Source organism: Antedon mediterranea, chromosome 2, assembly GCF_964355755.1.
Source record: "Antedon mediterranea chromosome 2, ecAntMedi1.1, whole genome shotgun sequence".
Lineage (NCBI taxonomy): Eukaryota > Metazoa > Echinodermata > Crinoidea > Comatulida > Antedonidae > Antedon > Antedon mediterranea.
In genome coordinates, this window is record NC_092671.1 from 38,310,396 (window position 1) to 38,335,033 (window position 24,638).

A 24,638-nucleotide genomic window follows, 5' to 3' on the forward strand; every position below is an offset into this window, starting at 1 on the left:
ACTTTTCACATTAGGAAATAAAGGTCATTGCATCTTATGTTTCGCAAGTTTTTTTTCCTGAAATTGTTTGAAAAATTCAACGTAATGAAAGGCTTTTCCAACAATTGCGAATCTCCCTCATTTCGGAAACTTAATTATGGTGGTATGCACTATTCACACAAGGAAATAAAAGTCATTGCATCTTATGTTTCGCAAGTTTTTTTTTCTGAAATTCTTGGAAAATACACAGGTCTCTTATTAGTAAATAAATAAATACCATTTCTTCGTTTGCTCACATTAAATGTCGACATTGTAAAAATATACGGATTGGTTATTCCACCGGAAGCTCCGCTACCAACAGGAAATGTAAAATCGTCATCATCGGAAAAAACTTCACCCATATTTATATCACCTAGGGGACACGTGTCGAAGTTTCCTTGGGACGCACTGAAAAGATGAAATTATAATTTAAAATTTATTGTAAACATTTTACCATCGGTTGTCATTTTTGATTTATAACATTCTCAACTAAAACAATGGAAAACTTATTTGATTCAAGGTTTTACAAAAGGGTTTTTTTTTTCAGTGCAATCATGAAAATGTCTACTGCGTTGTTTTATGAATGAATTTACTTATTTTTCATTGTTTTCAAAACAGAAAATGAAAAGTAAAGTGTGAGTGTTCTTGGAGACTTACCTTCCAGGAGTATCGAGACAGAAATAGAAGCGATTATCACATCTATTTCCACAACTTCCAAAGATACTATCGCAACATCCGCCATTGTAGTCCTCGCTCGTTGGGTTCACGTAACTTACGAACCAGAGTTCAACTTTTGTTGCGCAAAAGACACTCTAAACGAAAGAGTAAGACACTTTAAGAGTCACTTGAACCATGGAGATCCTAACTTATTTCTCCATGCTTGAACCTATACTTTGCACTCAAAAATATAAGTTACAATAAATAAATAATAACAAATAAAGTTCGTTTTGTTGACACTTTTTCAGAGTTTGTATTATCATATGGGTCTAGTATAGGCCTGTTATTGATATAACTAACAAACCAGATTTCAACTTTTGTAGTGCAAAAAACACTCTGCGAAAGAGTAGCCTAAAGAAACTTTAAGAGCTCACTTGAATCTGTACTTTGCACTCATTACGGTCGACAAACTTGGCATAGTAACAGTATTTGTATTGTCAATTTGCATTGCAACGATTTCTTATTAGACCATTTATGGAGGTATAAGACCTCTACTGTCATCTGTGACGTCACAACGAATGCTTATTTTGTTTTTCTTTAAAAATGTTCATATGTCTGAATGAACAAAAAGTTTGAAATATACAATCATTAGGCCTATAAGTTGCCTTATGTTTTATTTTTCACGCTGCTGCTCTAGCCCGCTACGTCCCATTAGGACTACTCAATCAGAAGCTAAAGCAAGCAGCAGTTATAGTTCTAAGGACAGACAGTTTTGTGAAAATGGAAACTCCACTATGATTTATTGATTCCAGCTGCTACAGTAGACCCAAAAAACGTCTGGGAAAGAGTCTATTAGGACATGTCATGCTAAAATTACAAATCCCTAAGCATTTCTGGTATATTCACTGTCAGATATTAAAGTTTGTGTTTGTAATAGGATACTTCACAATTGAAATATCTAGGGTGATGAAGTGACCCCCAGATTTGACCTTAGCAATAAAATTAACTAAAGTTACAGAAATTGAGTATTTACTTCTGTAACAAAAAAATAATATTTATTCACATATAAAAAAAGAAAAGAAACCCAAAAACCATTGTCTGACAGACAATTTAAGTATTTGTTGCTTTAAATTACATTTTGCAGTTGCATAAAAAATAACTATTATGTGACAATAAAATGACACATTCAAAAACATTTGAAATAAAAAATATTTTTCAATAAGCAAGCAGCGTTTTTTGTAAGAAATATTTCTTGTTTATTCAATATTCTGCACCGAGGCGCCTCACTCTTTTCAAGCCTTCCTTCAAGGCGCCTCAGATTAATATAAATACAATATTCATACAAGAGAAACAGAAAACAGATAAATCAATCAAATCTTCCAGAATTAACAAAACATGTTTGTACATTAATAAAACAATAGAGCATTTTTATGAGTCGAAAGAAAATCATATCCAAAAATAATATTTTAACTCAATTTAAAATGATAACGTTTAAAGAAAAATCCTTGGCCTCAGGCTCTGTCTACACAGTCTATCAAACTTTATGTGACAAAATATGATGTGATCATAATGGACATGTTGATGTCATGCCACTACCATATTTGGACATATCACTACCATATTTGGGCACATCACACTTTTTTGTCAAACTAGTTTGATAGTGTAGACAGAGCTTAGGATCCTCAAGTTAGCGTTTACAAGTAGAACATCTCTCTTTGCATGAATATAATAGAGAGCAAAAATCCGATTTCAATTTCATTAAAGCCACAATACAAAATTTGGACTGTCCCGTGTCCATGTAAACAATTTTACGGAGTTTGTTTTATCTTATCATAATATATAGGCCTATATAATTGATACCGTCATTGAAATAGTGCCCAATAGATGATGGTCATGGGGAATTAAACAAAATGTCTGTGGAAGAACCGTACAGTACGGTATGCAATTCGCCGCAGGAGCCATTTGGGATTTACCAGATACATTTACATAGAAATCCAAGACGGTAACATTTCCGTGTTAGTTTTTTTTAAAACCTTTTATCAAAGAGGTATTGTCTCCCAAAATCATGAAAAAATAAAGATTTATAAAATCAGACTTTGAATAGGCCATTTTGTAGTTGTAATGAAGTTAATCAATTCAGTTATGATTTTAAACCCAATTTGCCTGATAGACAATTTGACAATTTTTTGCTTTAAATTACCGTTATCAGGTAAATAATTTTTGTTGCCGATCCATTTTTTGGTCAAAATGAATAACTATTATAATTATGCAACATTAAAATGACATATTCACAAAAAAAAATGATTTAAGAATTATTGGTTGAGGTGGACAATATTATAATAAAACGTTATATGCCTATGTTGGTTTAGGCCTACTTTCATTTTGAATGATAACATTATTATATCATGTTTCAACTGTACATTTTGACATTAAAAGATAATTTTATAAACACGCGTTGCTGGTTGTGTCCTAAAATGTCACTTTCCTCATTATTAAAACCATATTGAAATAAAAATCGTTGGTCCTATTAATGTTAACTAATTAATGAAAACTAAGTAGGTCTATAGAAATAATATTATTTTATTTGAGATAGAAAAACAAAGCATCGGTGTTAAGATTGAGGACAACCAAGGCTCAAAATTCTGAATAATATACTTAAGCCTAAAGTAGCCTACATATATACAAAATACAATTATATACTCAAAAAACTACTATTCAAAAAGTTGAAAACAAGATTTCAAAATATATATATCAAGATTAAAAATTCAAGCTGCTATATCACCTTTGACAGATATATCTTACCTAATTTAAATAAATATAACAGTGACAATTATCGAAAGGTCTTTCTCCGTGCGTATTGTAAGGAATTTAGAGTTACAGGTGGTAATACCAAATTCAACGAAATTTCAATCAAATTTCAATCAACAGGTGAACTCGGAGTCGCGACGAATTTCCTATGGCTATAAATGCGTATTGTTTTCAATTACTTACTTACCTTTGTAAAAAATATTCCAAGAACAAAAACTATATTAACCAACATTGTTTTTACATCAGCACATTAGTTTTTAAAATATTCTTTCTTCTTTCCACCATTCATCGAACAAAATGTATTTGTTTCTTCCTGCTCCTGTGGTTATATGTAAATCACGTGATAACGGAATTGATTTATAGACCGGGCCTATCTTATTTCAATATAGTAAAACCTCACTCGTGGGTCCTAAATGCAAAGTTACACCTCTACCACCAGTGTGTGTTCTTGATAGCGGTCATCTACTGTACAAAGAATATTATGCAATACACACCCAGTGATTTGCTTAACACGTTGGATTTAGGTGTAATTTTTACATGACGTTGGATTTTTCAGGTCGATAAGCCGATCGCCTCTACCAAACCATTTGATGACGTTGGCTTTCCGGGTAGATAGGCCTGGCCTCTACCAAACCTCATATCATCGGGTCTCGTTATTATCAAATCATAAAAACATCTGTCCTGGTTTTGAGGCTAAAAACTGTGTTTTCAAAATGTTTGGATTTTATTTATTTTGAACAATAAAACAATATCCAACATCAATGTTAGCCGAGTGCGTATTATGTGCAGTTTTGCAATTGTTTTGTTCCGACCGTCATGGTAATTTCGTCAACTTCTTTACGACGCCCCGGGGATATGTGAAGGAGGGGGAGAGGGTTATGGGAAGGAGGAGGGGCACTGTAAAATGCAATTATTATTATGTCATTACTTTTAATTTCTCGTTTGGCTTCAGATCAGAAGTGTCCGATGTCGTTTTCTCACGCTACATTTATCATGTAGGAATGATATCCACTGGAAAATCCAGCGACGTATTTTGGACATATTTATAGTGTTTGCATTGCCATTGCTTTACATTTTTTTGCTAGGCCTACTTTTATGAACCTGTCCTACATTCTTCAGGCAACAGAAAAGTCACCATCTCCAAACAACACACCCTGCGCATCAACTTTCGTTATTAGGATAACATTGTTTTATTTATTAATTATGAGAAAAAAATTACAAAAAAAACAGAGTTGTAGAATAAACATATCAAAATATAAAACGAATACAACAAGAATTTATATTTTTAAAGGTGGGCAGTGGTGGTATATACGACGTCACAAGATCAGATTGATAGAAATCTTTGTGTCCTGCATGGTTGAAGTTTAATTATTTTGTTTGTTTAATAATGCAGAGACCGTCAAAGGGCGCGCTATTTAATATTTCGGCCCAGTGAAATTAAGAAAACTCAAAATATAAATGGGAAGGTTGAATGTAATCAAATATTATTATTTTTAGTCCTTTAGACACTTCTTAACAACGTTGACACTGAAAACTGGAGGTGATAATATAAAAATACTGTACTGTATATAGAAAATATCGTCCCAGACCGCTAGACCATGCTTTACTAAACCGCAGAGAAAAAGTTATTCAGCATTTTATCAACAAAAATTTAAAACAAAAAAAGAAAAGACTAGAAAAAGCAGCCCGGTGGTACTCTTCAAAAAGAGTTTTTCTTTTATTAATACAATATTAAACAAAACTAATGGCACACTCTACGATAAAGATTGAGGAAGACCCACTGTTCCAGCAAAACATCGCTAATGCTGGTGACAAGCTGGTTGTGGTAGACTTCTTTGCAACTTGGTAAGCCAGGCCTAGGCCTACGCTAACAATTCTGACTACGTTCTTGAAGTATCAAAGGCCCGGTAGAGGATAATGTTGATGGTGGTGTGTATAGGCCTACTAGAGGTTATATACTACAGGGCCTAGAATTTATGTATATATAGACTCGAAAATATTTATTATGGTTACCCAACAAGACAAAACGGTCTAGGCCTGATATATGTTTAACAATTATTTAGTTCCAAGACTATTTTCTGTCAACATAAACCTAAAATAAACATTTCAAAAACCAAACACATCAAATTCCCTCTCTACCTATATAAGGCTATAGTATTTACAAACACCTCTAGGCCTAACTGTACTGCTACTACTAGGTAGTATGGGTGGATATGTAGGCCCTAGTGACAGTGTAGGCCTATCCATGCCAATAATACTAGTTATTTATCCAAACCTTAGCCAAAATTGTGACTAGCCAACTAAACTTTCATGAATTCACTCTTTTTTGTAAAGGTGTGGACCATGTCTCGCAATAGCTCCTTTTTTTGAAGAGCTTCCATCAAAATATCCAAATGCAGTTTTCTTGAAAGTTGATGTTGATAAATGCAAAGTAAGAATATAGATTGTTATCATTTTATCTAGTCTAATAATATTAATAACAATTAAACAAGACAATATTTCATTTATTTATTTTCCACACAATGAACAAAATAGGCTCACTGTAAAAAATGATTTATGTTATTGTTATTGTAAAGTAAATACTGAACAACATTATTTCTGTTGGACACTTTTTTCTAACCTTTTGTGTTTATTTTACAGGCAACAGTTGACACTTACAAAGTTCGTGCTATGCCTACCTTTATTTCTATGAAAAATGGAGTAAAACTAGACACAGTCCAGGGTGCCAAAAAAGATGACATTATCGCTATGATAGAAAAGCACTATGTAGCTGGAGAGGATCAAACATCATCCGGAGTACAGGGCCATGTAGGTATTCTTATTTAAAAAAATAAGTTTCCTATGAACCTACACTTTTACGTCTTATTTACATACCACCACCTGCAATGCTTCTTGGAAAGCAAATCCTCCACTCTGGACATTTCCTCTTTGACAGTTTGTAATGTAATCTCTTTTTCAGATGGATCTGTCATCTTTTTTTTCAAAGTCTGGTTGTATTTGTTTAAATCAAAGTGATGACACTGACTTAGATAACTGTCTGAGATTTGGCGATGGAACTTATCTTGAATCTGACTGTGATGAGCAAGTAAGGTTTATTTTAGAATAAGAATCAAAAGTGTGATATGCCTAAATATGGTAGTTACATGCCCAAATATGGTGGTGATATGACATCATCACATCACATAAAGTGTAAATAGAGCTTTAGTTTAAATCAACGCTCTATCTTCTTTCATATTTGATATGATAATAATAATTTATTCGGAAGCTATACTATGAAACAGTGGCACACTTCTTCAAGTGTAATTCAGTATCCCTTTAATGACGTGTGTTTATAAAAAACTAATACACACAATACAGATATACCCCATATATCTTTAAGGCCAATTTACACAGATGACCGGTAACGGTAATAAAAATATAGAATCTATGTTACTCCTTATGACCATTTACACACAATTCAGAGCAAGTAGATACATATTCTACGCAGGACAAGCTACACAGTTTTTCACTTACTGTTACCACTCGTCTGTGTAAACATCGCAACTATACATACAACGTACATTTCTAGTCTAACAAAAAATTTTTCTAAACTTTCTATTATTTAAAAGTCGAAGATAGCCAGGTCTCTGGTCCATTCTATTGTCGCCACAGATTGATATCTTCATCAGTACTTCTATGAATGGATGATTAGGTGGGAACACGAACGCTAGTTGATCATACCCAGTACCGTTTTAATCGTACGATTAATCGGGAAACCACCTCACGACGAATTAAAATTAAAATATATTCATGAGATTTTGTATTTCTTAGTTACTTATAACATTGGAATTTAATCAAACCGTAAAAATCCATTCCATGAAGCTGTACGGTCCGAGTGAAAAAGGCGCTAAGACGGTGAAGCTGTTTATCAACCAACCACACACAATGGATTTTGACCAAGCTGAGAGGAATAATCCGGTTCAATTACTCAAGTAAGAACAAATATGGAAGTGATATGCCCAAATATGGTGGCGATATGGCCAAATATGGTGGCGATATGGCCAAATATGGTAGTAATATACCAAATATGGTAGTGATATACCAAATATGGTAGTGATATGACATCATTGTGTCCTAATATGGGCAAATCACATTTTTTTTTGTCACATAAAGTTTGATAGTGTAGACAGAGCTTTACCTGTATTTCAAACTGTTTACATTGATTTTGTTTTGTTTGTTTGTTGTTTTTATTTGTAAAAAATAATTGTGAATTGAGAATTATTAAACATAATAAAGATAAATAACAGGATACATTTCTCAAATAAAGTATTGCGTGCGGATGGAGAATGCTCTCGATAACTTGGTTGATATGATACAAAAGTATATATTTTCCCAACTTAATTGATGCCATAGATTTCAAGGTCTCTCTCTTTTATTAAAATAATTCTGGTTTTTATTTTTGTCTTGTAGCTTAACAGAAGATGATGTTAAAGAAGATAGTATCATTCCACTCAAGTTTGTCAAACTACAAAGTGTCAATAACTTAACAGTAAGTACAAATTAACAAGCTGTGGGCTTCTTAAGCTCTGTCTACACTATCAAACTTTTCAATTCAACCAAAAACCCATTGGCTGGCAGTTAATTTGACTATTTTTTGCTTTAAATTGCAATTTTTTCAGGTAAATATATTTTTTTGGGATCAATTTTTGGTCAAAGTGAATAACTATTATGTGACATTAAAATGGCATATTCAACAACAAAAATGTTTAAGAATTATTTTTTCAGGGGGACAGTATCTTTAACTGCAGTAGGAATAAGATTTAAAAGTCAAATATGATTGTATCTCTTCTTATATCATTTAGATATTTATAAAGGACAATTTAGGAGGAGAAGAAACAACAATTATTGAATACCTGGGTATTATTGGATCGCCTGTATCTACAACAAAAATGGATGAATTTAAACGAGTAAGTCTGTCATATAGAATTATATAAAGTTTGAGTTAAGATTGGGGGGGGGGGGGGTGTTGGGTTGGCTGCAGTGGGTTGGGACTGAATCCTATTATTAAAAGATTTATTTATTTACTGGTCTATCATCTCTCGTACAAATATGTTTCATAACAGCTTTTATCCAGCTGCCATTCGGGCACTGTACAAGAGTGATGTGACACTTTGTAATTGTTTTTGTTAGTTTTTCATTTACCTGTTTTTGTATATCTCAGAGCAAACATTTCTATATATATTTTATATGCAAATGACAATAAATGGAAGTAATATTCCACTGATGAATGAATAAATTAAAAAAATAATTGTCATCTGTCCAATCAAGATTTTAAGCTGCTTACTTTTTCTTTTATGTAGGTTGCTGGAAAGAAAGGAGAAAGTCACTGATGAGTATACACTTAGGCCTTCTGGTATTCCAACTGTCAAGATTATTCAGTGATACAACCTATACTCGCATTATCAATATTTTATCCATAAAGCTCTGTCTACACTCCAACTAGTTTGACAAAAAAAGTGTGATGTGCCCAAATATGGTAGTGTTATTCCCAAATATGGTAGTGATATGACATCATCACGTCCATATATGACACATCAAGTTTTGTTGTCACATAAAGTTAGATAGTGTAGACAGAACTTAACATATTCTGAAAGACTATTTTGTTTTCTAATTTTCAATATTATTATTATACAGTAGTATATTGTAGAACAATAAATATCAATGTATTAAGTTCAATGTTCAGAATCATTTATGAAAAATCATCCCAACATTTTTCAAAAAAGTGTTTTTGGTAGTTAATGTTTGCAACAAACTAAGAGGCAATAAAGAACATTTAAACAGTGATGTTTTGTGGTTTTAATTCCATTCTGAATTCACTAAAAATTTTCATCATCTTTCTTTACTCTACAGTATCTCATTTGAATTGCACATAGGTTGGTCACATTATACAGTTGATCTCAATTTATTTGTTAAATAATACATGATTTCTTTTTTTAGATTCCAAAAGATACAGTATATACACAATTAATTTATCATAAATTAAAAATGCACAACCAATCGGAGAGCAGGAATGTTTTGAAATGTACTTAACATGTGTTGTTTATTAAATTATAGAATATTTTGTTCAGAGATAAATTGTCACTGCTGACATTAAATACACTAAAAAAGGGTGCTCTATTAAAAATGTATTGTATTCCGATATACAAAATAAGTTAGTTATGATATTTTTACAACAGAGTACAGTATCATTTTACATTTTATGGTATAGCCCCATCATCGTTGTTATAAACGTAGGTAGACTTATTCAGCCATCCGTGGGTGTATTGAAAACTCTACTCGGTAAATAATACACTGTTTTTGTGTATATTACAATGCCAGGAAGTCCATGATCACATTAGTTAGTGTTGTTGAATCTGACCTTTATTTGTTTGGTCAGTTTTACGAGAGTTAGCTGTACTATTAAAGTCGGTTACAGACATTTTATATTTGACCGCAATATTTTAAAAAGTACCACCATTATGCCACCACCAAAGATTCGAAAGCTAGCCATCATGGGATTCCGTTCTGTTGGTAAGAAATTTCGCCCACTCAAAATGCTTCTCCTCACCGCTAGCTAGACCTCCTTAATAAACCCAACCAGGAGGAGGTGTGTGCCTGGGTCTTTTTTTGTAAAATTAAATATTATTTTCATATACAGTAATCTAACATAGGCCTAGGCCTAGCTAGTTTTAAAAGGTTGTAGGTCCTTAGACCTTAATTGTTGATATAAATTTAAATTTTTAAGTCTAAAGAGTAAATAAAGACTAAAATTACATTTTTACAAATTTCAAAAGAAACACCACCAGTCAGTGACCAAATTATGTGAATTTAGAATTTGAGAAAGTCATTTTTAATTTTTGTTTCAGGAAAATCATCACTAACAATACAATTTGTAGAACATCAGTTTGTAGATGCATATGACCCAACAATTGAAAACAGTAAGTATTTAGGCGCTAGGCCTAGTTCCGTTTTGCACCTGTCGTTTATTTCGACTCAAAATTGGTTAAGTAACTTTATCGTGAGTACCACACCTTAGAATTAGGCCTCAAAAATACTTTTCGAAGGAGATCACACAAAAAGTAAAAAATAAATCCTTTAAATTGATGAATTTACAGACGTGTTTCTCGCACATCGGTTCGTGAATTTCGCATACTCCATGTTCAATGGGTTGTTGTTTCTATGGAGCGCCAAAAGAGCAATCATAATAGAGGGCTAAAAACTCAGTAAATTTCGTATATTTAATGCATTTATTGGTGAAAATTACGTTCAATTTTATCATATTTTGTCAATGTCAATGCAACAAAAATATTACTGTTGATACTGTACATGGTTTTTGCAGGAGCTTTTGAATGAATGAAAATCGACAAATTCATCATCATATTACATGTACTGTAGTGTAGGGGTATACCTTAATCTAAATAATATGCCTCTTAGTCTTACTCTTAGGCCTAGGGTTGGTTGCTATTTGAAAACAGCAAATTATTAGCAGTAAAATGTTACAGCATTTTTATTGACAAAATATATTAAAATTAAACGTGTATTTCAATAATAAATGCATTAAAAGAAGACGCATTCCACTGAGGTTTTAACCATCTATTGTTGTTGCTCTTTTGGCGCTCCATAGAAACGAAAATATTGAACTTCGAGTATGCTAAATTCGCGGCGAACGGTATGCGAGAAACATGTCTGTAAAATCATCAATTTAAGGATTTATTTGTTACTTTTTATGTGATTCTTCTTCATAAAAGTACTTGTGAGGCCCAATTTTAAGGTGTGGTATTCACAATAAGTTGCTTAACAATTTGGAGTCAAAAGGAAGTCGAAATAAAAACAGGTGCGAAACGGAACTAGCGCCAGTATTTATTGCTTGTTGTTTAAAGAAATGTAGCAAAGAAATTACAGTGGAAAAATGGACGTTCCATATAATATAAATATATAGTGGTCATTGATATTTATTTTTAGGATTTAGTCCTGGGGATTAAAGAAAGACAATGTTTAATAACCAGGTGCCTACTGTATTAATTTGTTGATTGATATTTAAGTGAGTCCAATCTTTATTAAGATTGATGATAGTTGAAATTAAATTCTGGTGATATTTTTATTCTCATCTTTTTAATATATTCATGACTTGGCATAATGTTAATCTAAAATTGGCCTAATACTTTGATGAGAACCATTTAATCCGTTTCCTCTGGCTCAAATAATATATTGTTTTATTTTTTAATTTTTATTTATAGCATTTGAAAAGATAATTAAAGTTGGAAATCAGGAGTTCAACATAAAAATAGTGGACACAGCTGGCCAAGATGAATATTCCATTTTCCCACAATCCCTTTCAGTCGGAATAAATGGTTTTGTTTTGGTCTATTCTGTAACATCACAAAAAAGGTTAGTACTTTGAAAAGATTTTTTTTTATTATTTGATTATTAATTATTATATTACTAATGTTCAATAATTGTGTAAATTTTGTGGAAAAGTTCAAATAATGTCTCAATTCCTAAAGAGTTGTTATAAGTGTAATTACTATTTGAAATCAATGATAATTCATATTTTTTTTAAATTTTTGTTTAGTTTTGAAATTGTACAGATTATTCATGAAAAACTGTTAGATACAATAGGAAAAGTGACGTAAGTAACATATTCATATTTTGATTGTAAACTCGCATTTATTTTCACCATGCAAACCTTCAAACGGTATACATTTTCACATACACATAAACTATTTAATAGACTCATTGCATAGCACTTTATAATGAACAGTACTGGAATAAATTTTAATCACATTTTTAATTTGTTTTTTTCAGTGTTCCTATTGTACTTGTTGGTAACAAGATTGATTTGGTAAATGATAGGTAAGCATTGGCAACCTCAGTGTGTAGTAATGCTTAACTATGACCTGAACTATGACTTAAACTCTGAACTATGACCCAAACTTAAAACTATGACTCATACTGAACAGTTCCAACTTCTAGTATAATGTTCATTTATAGATTCAAGTAACATAGGCCTACAGATGAATATGTTCAACCTTTATCAAATATATTTTTATTTATTCATTAAATATTTTGATATTTACTCTATAAACAGGATAATAACAACTCAAATGGGGCGGGATTTGGCCAATTCCTGGAACGCTGCATTTATAGAATCATCAGCTAAAAAGAATGAGGCAAGTTTATCTTCACTTAATTCACAATACGATATAATGTATTATAACACACTTATGTGTATCCGTGTCATTTGATTGGTTAATTTTGTATCACATACTGTGCATTATTTTCTACCATTTAAATGATTGGTAGTACTATTGCATACTCAAATTAATCATTTTTTGGAATTTCGTGTGAATGAATATACAACACAAACCTGTAGTGTGCACTATCTATACTCTGCTCTACCTCAATGCTATAGTTGCAATAATGCCTAAAGCTCTGTCTACATTATCAAACTTTACGTGACAAAAACATGTGATGTGCCTATATATGGACATGATGATGTCATATCACTACCATATTTAGGCACATCATGACTATGTTTGGGCACATCACACTTTTTTGTCACATAAAGTTTGAAAGTATAGACAGAGCTTTAGACACCTGATTCAAACAACTTGTAAACATTCAGTATTTGTATAACAAAAACTAACATTAGGTCAGACAAATTATATTGTACTTTATAATGTAAATGCCATCAATTTAATAATTAATATTACATTCTCTTTACCAAAATTGACAAGCTTTTTTATTTACCGAAACAGATGGTAGAGACAATATTCAAAGCTGTTTTGGAATTAATAGAAAGGAATGATGGTACCTCGCCAAAGACCGATAAGGATTGTACCATTCTGTAAAAAGGATTGTACCATTCTGTAAAAAGGATTGTACCATTCTGTAAACAGGATTGTACCATTCTGTAAACATGATTGTACTATTCTGTAAACAAGATTGTACCATTCTGTAAACAGGATTGTACCATTCTGTAAACATGATTGTACCATTCTGTAAACATGATTGTACTATTCTGTAAACAGTATTGTACCATTCTGTAAACAGGATTGTACCATTCTGTAAACATGATTGTACTATTCTGTAAACAGTATTGTACCATTCTGTAAACAGGATTGTACCATTCTGTAAAAAGGATTGTACCATTCTGTAAACAGGATTGTACCATTCTGTAAACAGGATTGTACCATTCTGTAAACAGGATTGTACCATTCTGTAAACAGGATTGTACCATTCTGTAAACAGGATTGTACTATTCTGTAAACAGGATTGTACCATTCTGTAAAAAGGATTGTACCATTCTGTAAACAGGATTGTACCATTCTGTAAAAAGGATTGTACCATTCTGTAAACAGGATTGTACCATTCTGTAAACATGATTGTACTATTCTGTAAACAGTATTGTACCATTCTGTAAACGGGATTGTACCATTTTGTAGACTGGCTTGTTCCTACAATACAAGATATGGGACCATTGGAGAACAACAATTTCGGTAATTGCCATTAAAATGTCAACTGCAAATGGCAACGTCTTCTGTACATCATCCAAACCAATTGTTTTTAAAAGTTAATTTTATTGCTCTTGTAGGAGTAACAATGCATCTGGTTTAAAGCACTGTCTACACTATCAAAATAGTTTGGAAAAAAAAGTGTAATGTGCCCAAATATGGTAGTGATATGCCCAAATATAGTAGTGATATGACATCATCATGTCCATATATGGGCACATCACATTATTTAGTCACATAAAGTTTGATAGTGTAGAGTATTGCAAAACATTCTCAATAAAAATGATGTTTGTTTTCATCTATGTAAATATTCTACTGAATCATGGTTGTATAATTACATGCAAATGTCATTTATTTGCATAAATGAAAACTGAGTGTGCTTTCTTTACTTTGAAATATCCACAATGTTGTACTTCTATAAACTGATTTTCCTGTATTATTTAAAGATGTATTGTCCCCCTGAAAAAATAATTCTTGAACTTTTTTTGTTGAATATGTCATTTTAATATTATATAATATTTTTCCACTTTGACCAAAAATTGGATCAAAAAAAATGTATTTACCTGAAAAAAAGTGTAATTTAAAGCAAAAAAATAGTCAAATTGTTTGAATTTAACCATTTATTTTGGCTTTTTTTAAGTGACAACATTATTATTTCCCATTTTTTTCTATGGAAAAAATAACATATTCAAAGTCTGATTTAATTAATCTTCATTTTTTTATGTTTTTTGGGGACAATACATCTTTAAAGGAAATAGTGTATAATGCAAGAAATTCAATTTATCAGCATTTATTAAAATTGTTAATTTGATTTATTATTTTAATATTGGTTGATTAAAGTATATGAAAGGGATATTATATTAACAGATTTATGTTGACCTTAAAATTCATGGTTATAATTTTGTTATATTTTAATAGCTAAAATGAATGATACCCATAATTTATACCGATTTAAACTTTTTCTGTTTTTATCCGTAAAATGTCACACTATACTTCCATAGTGTAATTCTCCTTGATAAATCTATATTGTGTACAAATGTAGTCAAATTGTAACTTGGTGGTTCTGCTCATCTTCTATCACCAGTGTCAAAATCAGCGCCATAAGCAAAGTTTAAAATCACATAAGTTAAAAAAGCATGGGTGTATTTCTTTAGACGTTACTGCAGTAACTGACGAAATACTTTACAAGTACAGTTAGTGTATTAGGATGCTCAAGAAAGATGTTTTTTAAACAATGTGTATAGACTGTAGAGTAATATGCAAATATATTATGTATAGTTAGTATATGAACCATTGTAAAGTAATTAGAAAACAAGATTCAAGAAATTCTATTGGTCCACTTTAAAAAATAAAAATTTTTCTTGAGGATAATTTGAAAGTTACCATACATCCACATTTCACACCTGTTCCGGCACGTTTCCGGTTTGGCGAATCGAACATCAATGTTTAGTTTTCACAACGCTCCACACCAATCAATAAACGCGTAGAAACGAAACATTGACATTCAATTGGATTTGCCAGACCAGAACCGTGCTGGAACATGTGTGAAAGACCCTTTAAGGTGGAAAAACCCCTGGAATGGATATTCAGTTATTGTGCCTGGTCAGGCTTAATATTTACCCAGGTGATCTGGCCACCTAAGTTAGTGATAATTGGTCAATAAAGCCAACCTAACCGGGTAAATAACTAAGCCTGAATCTTCATTCATAGAAGACAAGAACAAATATCCTTACACAGTCCATAGCCGTCTGTAACTTAATTCTGCTGTTTAAGTTACAGCTAACTTTGATGTCTTTTTATTCATACCTTTTCTCCTTTCAACTATACTATTATAGGAATATTGTATAAACCCAACTATTGTATATTCTAGACAATGTATAACTAACAATTGTTAAATAAAGTCTTTTACAAAACAAAAATTGAACTCTGTTTGTATTCTGATTCATTCATTGGGAAAATGTGTGGGTCAGTCAGGGTCATACATATTCATACTACAAATAAGGTGTGGTGTTTTTATTGTCTGGCCAAGCCACTGTTTTTCTTTCTACCTGTACTTTTCACAATATTTACAATACTAACACAAGCATGTACAGTACTTAGCATAGGGATTTGTGTATAAACAAATATTTTCATTCATTTTCAACAATCAAAATCAATTATAGTTTGCTTAAAAAAACATTAAAGTTATATTAAGAAATATAAAACGTATTCTTCTGGTACAGGAGATCATGAATGATATAACTGTTTACCAAAAACAAAGTTATTTGCATAATTGCCACCTGTAAAAATGTGTCTATTAAATGTATTTAGCCTTTGTACATGAAGCAGATTTCTTGACTGTAAGAATACTAAATTATTACTACACTTAATGCACAATATGCCAAACATTAGTGTGTTGCGATCGACGTTAAATACCTGGATGAGTCCCGATAGGTGGCTCTTTACCTGCTCTAACATGCTAACTGCAACTAAGCTTTTTTTTCACTTACGCATTTTAAAGTCCATAGCCCACTTAAAGAAGAGATACAACCCCATTATAACATATATACAATTTGTACTAGGCAAATATATTATAAAGTACTGTCAGTCAATGAATAAGCTATTGAGTATTAGCTAATTAATATAAATAAAATATATAATAAACTGCATTCTATATGAAATGGAAGGAGACAAAACATACCATCTATATATCTCCTCCATGATCATACCTGAGGTGTTTTAGACTAGGTTCTAGCCAGTATTAAGTAAAGATAAATATTTTGGCACATACAGCGTTTCATACGTATAATATAATACTCACAATGCATTCGAGATAAAATCGAAATGTTGACTGGTGGAGACACTAAGTAAGTGTGCAAGTAAGTAAGTCTACTGAGAGTGAAAGCTTATACTAATATTGGATGCGACAGACAAATTTACAACGATGATGACAAAAATGCAATTGTTTTTATTTTTAATAATATATGGAAATTCTAATAACACTTGATATACTGGCCACAGATAAAGTCTCTTATTTAAGGTAATGTGCTTGCCCATGGATATCTGAATTTTTTATTATATCATTTTTCTGTGCATCATTACAATGTTTAACTATTTGAATTTTAACTTGAAAAAGTTGAGAATATTTTGTCCACAATAAATATAGGCCTACATATATATGAAGAGTAGGCCTAAAGTCATTTTGAAACCTTAAGTTATATCAGGTAGGGGGCCTAACCATATGTATTACAGTTGCATTTTTACCAGGGACTATCTGGGACATATAATAGTTCAGTAGTGCACTCACCTAATAGAATCCCACTTTCTACTAATAAAAGGAAAACCAACACCCACTTGACTAACAGTGCCCTCTATTTTGTTATCATAGAAAAAGCTATTTATAAAATTAAATGTAAATATTGAACTTTGATTGGAACATGTTTAAAGTCTGATTATTATGTTAAAAACTTTACATTAGCACATTGATGATTAGTAAGATCTTTAATTTATATTTTAAAATGTTGAATTACAGAACATTTACAAGTTTAATGTGCATTTGTTTTTTGTTTTTTTTAGCCACACAGATAAATTTATGGTATCATATCCACAAATTCATACTCTGAAGTTCCATCAAAATGCGAATTGACATGACCATTTATGTATTCTGCAGAAAACAAACACCTATCAAACTGCCTACTGCAAATGGGACATAAAGTTATGTCTGGTGTAGCACCAAGATTGGCTGCCTGGTCTGGTTTATCTACTATTCCAACTGGTGTGTAAAACTCTGGAGAATTTCTCCCACCAATATCTAAATCCGTTTCTATGTTTGGTGGGTTTCTAGGTGGTAGTAAGCCTCCCCCCGTCTCTTGCATAATTGGTATTCTAAAGTCAGAAACTTGACTCCCGAGTTTCTTAGGAGAATTTCTACCGAGAAGAACAGAGCTGGGCGATGCTATGTAATTACTAGACATGACATTTGGGGCACTCCCTGGTTGGAAGTGTGGCCTGGCTTGTAAATCAGTAATAGGACCATAACTTGCTGACATAGGCTTCAAAGTCCTTGTTTCCTTAAAACTTTGCATTGGCCTGTTTAAATGTTGGCTATATTTATCGTCACTGGATGTGTGGGCACTGTAAATGTCATCATCATCACTCTCGGTTGAAGTAAATTTACTTGTTGTTGACAACTCGTCTTTTGGTGGTCGTTTGATTTCAGATGACCCCTGACCCATAGAAGTATGAAGAAGATATTCAGGATTTGTTTTTCCTCTCTTCTCATAATCTTCCATTTCAAAATCTATAATTGCAAAATAAAAAATCCAAAATATTGATTAATTATACCAAAAAACAGGATGAAAAAACAAATCTTTCAAAAATTCAAACTCTGACCCTTATGGCCAAAGGTCACATGATCTGATACCAATTCTTTTCACTTTCAACATACATAGTGAACAAACAAATTCTTTATTTTGAAATTATACACTTTAAACGGTGAATATCAGCCAAGACAAAACCCAATCCACCAGCATGGTACTAGCCAGTCTAAGTCATTAATGCAATTAAAGTCTCTTCTCAAAACTCAATTGTTCCAACAGACCTTTGGTTTTATAGCGTTGTGAGACAGCAGTTTGAGCACTTTACTTATAAATGCTTAGTTAACTATTTTCTAGGAATAGTCCTCTACAGAATAAAGAAGAGGCTTTACATCTTGAGAGGTCCTCTCTACATAAACACAATTGATTGAGTGAATCAACAAGGATATTATAATTACATTAACATTAATCATTTGTATAAATAGCTAGCTTCAGAACTATGGAAGAGTACAGCTCCGTCTAGACTATCAAACTAGTTTGATATGCCTAAATAAATGGTAGTGATATGCTCAAATATGGTAGTGATATGACATCATCATGTCCATATATGTTCACATTACATTTTTTTGTCACATAAAGTTTGATAGTGTAGACAGAGCTTAACAAATGTTGCTTTACCTGGTTCCTCTGATTTTCTTTTTCTAATTTCCAATAAACCATCATCCTTTAACTTCTTATAAGTATTCACTTCTTTTAAGAGACTTTTAACCTCCTCTTTTAATTGTTTATAATCCAGTATAAATTTATTAATATCAAACTCTACTAAATCTTCCGCTCCGTCATTTCCATCAGTTTCCATATCAGTATCTTTTTCATTTGTGTCCTCCGATATTGACCTTCTTTGACCCTGTGTAACATCCTTAGGGCCTACTTTTACTAAATCTTTTCTTAGTGTCTCTATTGAAGTTTCTAGTTGTATTATTTTCTCTTGTAAAGATTCTTTTTGTTTCTGGCAATCTTTACTTTGACATTGTGTGTCAGATGAGTTGCCAGATTCATGAGCAGTTACTATTGATTTGAGAATGGTGTTTTCAGTCTGGAGTTCATCTACTTTTGTCTGAAGTATAAACATTTTATTGCTCTCCTGTTCAAAATAAAAGTGATTACATTATCATTAAAGTAAAAAAGACAAGTATTTTGTCAAGTCAATGAAATTTATTGTCATTTGTAAACATATAAAAACCATTTTTTGGCTCATAAGATAAAAAATTTCTTAGGTATAAGATTCCTAAAAAATAATAAAGAACATCTGAATATAAATGGTTTTTAATTATAGAAAGAAATGAAGGAAGCGACCCAAAACCAGAAGGATAAAAATTATAGAGAATTATACAAACTTATTAAACCATATGTTCCACTATGCAAAGGTCTTCACCACCTAGAACGAACCAACCTTAAATATGTGCCTAAGGGCTTCTTTGCTCAGGCACCGGCACAATCTTGAACCAATTTCCTCGTTCCATCTGTTACACTATATTCCCTTTCAAATTCAAATCTATCCTGAAAACTCACCTATTTTAAGTTTAGTTATTCTTTTCATGATGCGCTGGGAGACTCCGGTAAAGAGCGTTTTATAAATGTTTGATTATTATTTATTAAACGAAAATAAAAGTAAGTCTATACACTTTGGAAAATAATCTCTCTGATTGGAGAAGTCTTGTTAAGTGTGCTATGTTGTAAGATGTTCAGCGTTTGTGATGAATTAAAGAAAATCTTACATAATACAAATGTTTACCTACACTAAACTCTAGTGAAAATCTGATATATATATAAAAGAAAAGAAAGAAAAAAGAAATAAAAAAAAAAAGATTGTACACCTACCGCTACTTCTGGAGAAATGTCATAAGATTGTATCCTTTCACCGGACTCCTTTAATCTTTCAATTTCTTGATTAAGTTTTTTGTTTTCTTGCCTGAGAGCATTGTTGGAATCATTTGTGTTATGATATTTCTTTTTTAGATGTTCATAGCCCTGTTTCAGAGCCTGGAACGCTTCAGGATATAAAGCATCATCAATAGGACTTCCATAAACGGGACTTTCTGCCTTAAAATCATCTTCTTGTGGATTGTTATCCTCCGATTCACTCAACATAGTGAAGAATATTAACAGAAAATACAGATTCTGAAAAATATACACAAGACATAGTTAATATAATATATAACTAAAGCTCTGTCTACACTATCGAACTACTTTGACAAAAAAGGGTGTGATGTGCCCAAATATGGTAATGATATGCTTAAATATAGCAGTGATATGACATCATCATGTCCATATATGTATATGGGCACATCACATGTTACATACTCTGGCAGCAGTAGAGTTGTTTATTGTGTTTACAAATCCTAACATCTCCAAAAAAAAATGTTTAGGGGTGGGTTTACAGATTCAATTTAAGGATTAGGACTATTATTGTGAGTTAATAAATAGAGTAATGGATTACTAATTAGGAGTTGTATGTAGCCTTGATGCCAAGTGCACACTGGGCCAAAATAAGACCAAATATTGACTACAGTACAAACTGAGCAAACAACAGTATCACTGTATGACATCTTCCGTTTACACTTGACAGTTAGGTCAGCCAATTACAGTATAATAAGAACTGGGAAATTCCAATATATGCCAAATCGGACCAAAGTTTTCACCAGACCATATTTGACTAAACTTGAATTTTTTTTAAAAATTAAAACAATTATTATTTTAATTATAATTGTTAATATATTATCAATATAATTTGTTATAATAATTATTAGCCAAATAGATCATTCTATGTAAAATGTTATCCCTATGTAATTATTACTGAGCTCAGTGGTAGTAATTTATCAATAATTCTGGTTTTTTTTTTTTCAATTTTAGTATTGTTTGGAAAAGACATTAAGCTTTTAAATGGTAACCTGTAGTTAACATTTCAATTGTTTGGGTCCACAACACGATAACTTGCCACGTGGATAGAACTTCCTCTGTTGTTAAAATACTCTTATCAGGAAAAAAAAGTGGTGAATTTTAAATCCCTAAAATTCCCTTAATAATATTAGTCCTGTAATATAATCTTCTGAGAGCAGGAAAAACTATTAATATCATGCAATATAACAAATAATTTGAACTTACATAAAATCATAAAACACAATTTATAAGTAACTCAGTTCATATGTCATAGGAATTAGTACTTTATACTAATACAACAATTTTTCTTTGAATGTTAAATTGAAAGAAATAAATTACCACATAAAGACTACAATTACAGTAATTATCAGTTGTTATGAACAATTTTTATATAAGATAAGTATTTATTATTACAGACATATTCTAAAAATACTAATATCTAAAGTACAGAGACAGTATGTCAAGCTACGGAACTCAGTACTATGGGAATTTCCTAAACTAGTATAAATATAAATGCTCTTTGCGTCATTGAATGTTGTGAATTTAAAATACAGAAAAAATTATAATCATTTTAAACGGTAAACACAAAATATATTATGGTTTGACATAATATAATGCAGTATAATACATTTATCCTTAGTAGATTATAATTTAGACATACAATAAACACGATTAACTTTATTTTCCATACATGTGGAACATCTACGGAAATTATCTTTTTTATTATGTCTTTAGGCACATCTCCAAAAATCTTTTTATCAGAGATTTATTAATAAGGTTATGTAATATATATTTTTTCTAAAATGTATATTTTAATTCAAAGTACAGATAACATTTTCTAAAATAATAGATAATAAATGAGAAAAGGGTACCGGTACCCCACTGGAAGCTTAAGCTTTAAAATGTGGTGTCCACGCAACATATTTAAGTAAGGTAAGGTAAGAAACATGTAAAAAAAAACCAATATGATAATGAGCAGTACTACATACACATGGTGTACCGCAAACTTTATATCAACATATTGATTTCACCATCCAAACCTTCAAACAGTTGAGGATTACATGAGAAACCGCTCGATAATAATTCACTTTTTTCCTCTCTCTCCCTGTCTGCGTATTGTCTTCTATGTGTTTAAATGGAACTCAACTTAACTGAAAGAAACTAGTTGCGCGAGAGCGCTTATTTTGAACGGAACTAAAAGAAAACAGTGTGTGAGCGCTTATGTCGACACTGGAACTGATTTTAACTAGTCGTGGTTACCTTACGGCGCGCATGATGTGATTCATAGTTGTATAGTAACCAGTATTCAAGAGCGATTTTACGGATATGAACTGATCACTACTACTACTTGATTCAAAGTTTTCAGTTCTGGAAAAAATAGAACATGGGCAAATGAAAGATTATGTGGACATTTTTTTTTTGCCGGTCAGTTGCTTGGAGTACTATGTCGACACAGTTGATTTGAGTTCCATTTTGTCATAAGGGCACTTTATGTAAAGTAATATATAAAATAACCTCTCTTTAGTGATATCTATTGTTAGATTATGGTATTTGTGACTCATTTCCATGATGATATGTTCAATTCAGTCCAGTCATGTTTTTATTTCTCACCTGATGAGTTCTCTGCTGATGAAACCAGATATCAATCAGACACAATTAAGACTAAAATAATCTAGTAAATTCTATAGTGTTTTAAAGGTGTGTGGACATTTTAGATCAAAAACTGTAAAAAAAATCTTGAAGTTTAAAACAATCTTCTGGAAAAGATTATTAAATAAGACCAATTATTAAATGGTAATTTTTATTTTTTAATAACACAAAAAATAAAGAAAAATATAAAAGTAAAAGAAACACTGAAAATAGGATTACGCTACATAAACCAAAGACTGAGATTGTAACTTTGAACGGTTTTGATATGTAAAAATTTGGGGTTACGGTATGTTATGCGCGATTTGAACGATTTGCGCAATTTGAAATTGCGCAAAAAAATCTTTGCGCAATTTGAAATTGCGCAAAGAATTCTTGCGCAATTTAAAATTGCGCAAGGATTTTTTTGCGCAATTTCAAATTGCGCAATCAACTTGCGCAATTTCAAATTGCGCAAGAAAATCTTTGCGCAATTTTAAATTGCGCTGCACAATTTGTAAATTGCGCAAGGTAGTTCTTGCGCAATATGACACCTTTGCGCAATTTGAAAACGAACTGTAAATTTTCCCATACATGGCTAGGCTAGGCCTAGGCAGAGGAGTTTAAAATTTAGTATTTTATTATATAAATAAGACCATTTCAATGAAGATAATGTTTAATACTCACTTTTTAAGTTTTTAATATTAGTTTAGCAAGGCCATGTAACCTAGTCAGTATCAGTAGTCCAGACCCTAGCTAGGCTAGAGTAGTAGGCTATAGCCGGCCGCGCCCGCCTGGTGGAACACCACCGCTTCGTTTTCTTTCGTCGGTTCTTCGACGGTATCAGTCTGGACGGTATGCTAACTTATAACAATATTTACACTACTAAAATAAGGAAATGCAATATTTATCTTTAATTTTGAATCATTCTTAGAAATTACTATAAAAATATGGGTGTGCATGATTTCACAATCTGTCGAAAAACCTTGCGCAATTTGCAGATTACTTGCGCAATTTAATACGTTGCTTGCGCAATTTGAAACACATGTTTCAATTCAAATTGCGCAAGGATTTTTTTTGCGCAATTTCAAATTGCGCAAATCGTTCAAATCGCGCATAACAACGGTATTTGGCTTTTAAAATTGAGCAGCTGTTTTTGTTAAGAATAAAGATTTACACCTTCGCTTTGAATAAATTAATGATGATAATGAATTGATTTCTAATAAATATTTTAATTTTTTTCGTTAATAAAATAGTAATGAATAGGGCCTAGTAGGCTAGGCCCAGTCATAAATTATAGTAATCGGTGGCTACCAACCACAAAAATTAAAAAACACAATGTAGGTAAATTGGATGAGAAACAATTAAATTCCAGTCTAAGCTAGAGAGACAGCTTAACCATGCCTTTTGGGCGTTGCTGTAATGTACTGGTGGTACTGGCATTTACCAACGGTTCGTTAATAATAGGCCTACCTAGCCTAGTAGAGGGAGTAGTTAGGCCACGTTTAAGATGTTGGCAATCGCAGGAGACAAAAGGAACAGGCTAGCTTGGTTAGAATCTGAAAAATAAATAAATTAAATGTCTAAATACGATCCAATACACGTATACTTACTCAAGTATTTAATAGTAAAATTGTCCTTAAAACACAAGAATAGATAATTTTACTAGTAGCATGTTAATGATTTTTGTAAACCACCTAAATTCAATTTTAACACATGACATCACAATAGGGGAATCCCCTGCTGCTCTCCTAGGTGGCGC

At 31.8% G+C, this 24,638-nt stretch overlaps 3 protein-coding genes and 1 long non-coding RNA gene across 5 annotated transcripts; 2 read left to right on the forward strand and 2 right to left on the reverse strand.

Annotated features, from left to right (window-relative positions):
- Positions 1–281: 281 nt before the first annotated feature.
- LOC140041026 (uncharacterized) lies at positions 282–3,764 on the reverse strand. The gene is made up of 3 exons (XR_011842804.1): positions 3,671–3,764; positions 676–830; positions 282–426 (listed from the first exon to the last, which is right to left on the reverse strand). It is a non-coding gene; the product is annotated as an uncharacterized lncRNA (long non-coding RNA).
- Positions 3,765–5,112: 1,348 nt separating this feature from the next.
- Positions 5,113–9,278, forward strand: LOC140041021 (thioredoxin-like protein 1). Its single transcript, XM_072087382.1, has 8 exons — positions 5,113–5,328; positions 5,818–5,914; positions 6,124–6,291; positions 6,443–6,568; positions 7,294–7,454; positions 7,933–8,011; positions 8,325–8,429; positions 8,823–9,278. The coding sequence occupies exons 1-8, from the start codon at positions 5,228–5,230 to the stop codon at positions 8,850–8,852; spliced, it is 867 nt and encodes a 288-aa protein (XP_071943483.1). The 5' UTR covers positions 5,113–5,227; the 3' UTR covers positions 8,853–9,278.
- A 433-nt stretch (positions 9,279–9,711) lies between these two features.
- On the forward strand, positions 9,712–15,825 carry LOC140041025 (GTP-binding protein Rheb-like). Its single transcript, XM_072087386.1, has 7 exons — positions 9,712–10,032; positions 10,368–10,439; positions 11,739–11,889; positions 12,074–12,130; positions 12,307–12,354; positions 12,590–12,671; positions 13,260–15,825. The coding sequence occupies exons 1-7, from the start codon at positions 9,981–9,983 to the stop codon at positions 13,350–13,352; spliced, it is 555 nt and encodes a 184-aa protein (XP_071943487.1). The 5' UTR covers positions 9,712–9,980; the 3' UTR covers positions 13,353–15,825.
- Positions 15,826–15,922: 97 nt separating this feature from the next.
- On the reverse strand, positions 15,923–24,605 carry LOC140041010 (uncharacterized). Of its 2 annotated transcripts, none has more exons than XM_072087362.1 (4): positions 24,490–24,605; positions 20,192–20,491; positions 18,989–19,454; positions 15,923–18,294 (listed from the first exon to the last, which is right to left on the reverse strand). In XM_072087362.1, exons 2-4 carry the CDS (start codon positions 20,459–20,461, stop codon positions 17,585–17,587), a joined length of 1,446 nt encoding a protein of 481 aa, XP_071943463.1. In that variant the 5' UTR covers positions 20,462–20,491; positions 24,490–24,605; the 3' UTR covers positions 15,923–17,584. The 2 variants fall into 2 exon arrangements, with proteins under 2 accessions (XP_071943463.1, XP_071943464.1); XM_072087363.1 differs by lacking the exon at positions 24,490–24,605 and adding an exon at positions 22,240–22,876.
- Between the last annotated feature and the right edge of the window lie 33 nt (positions 24,606–24,638).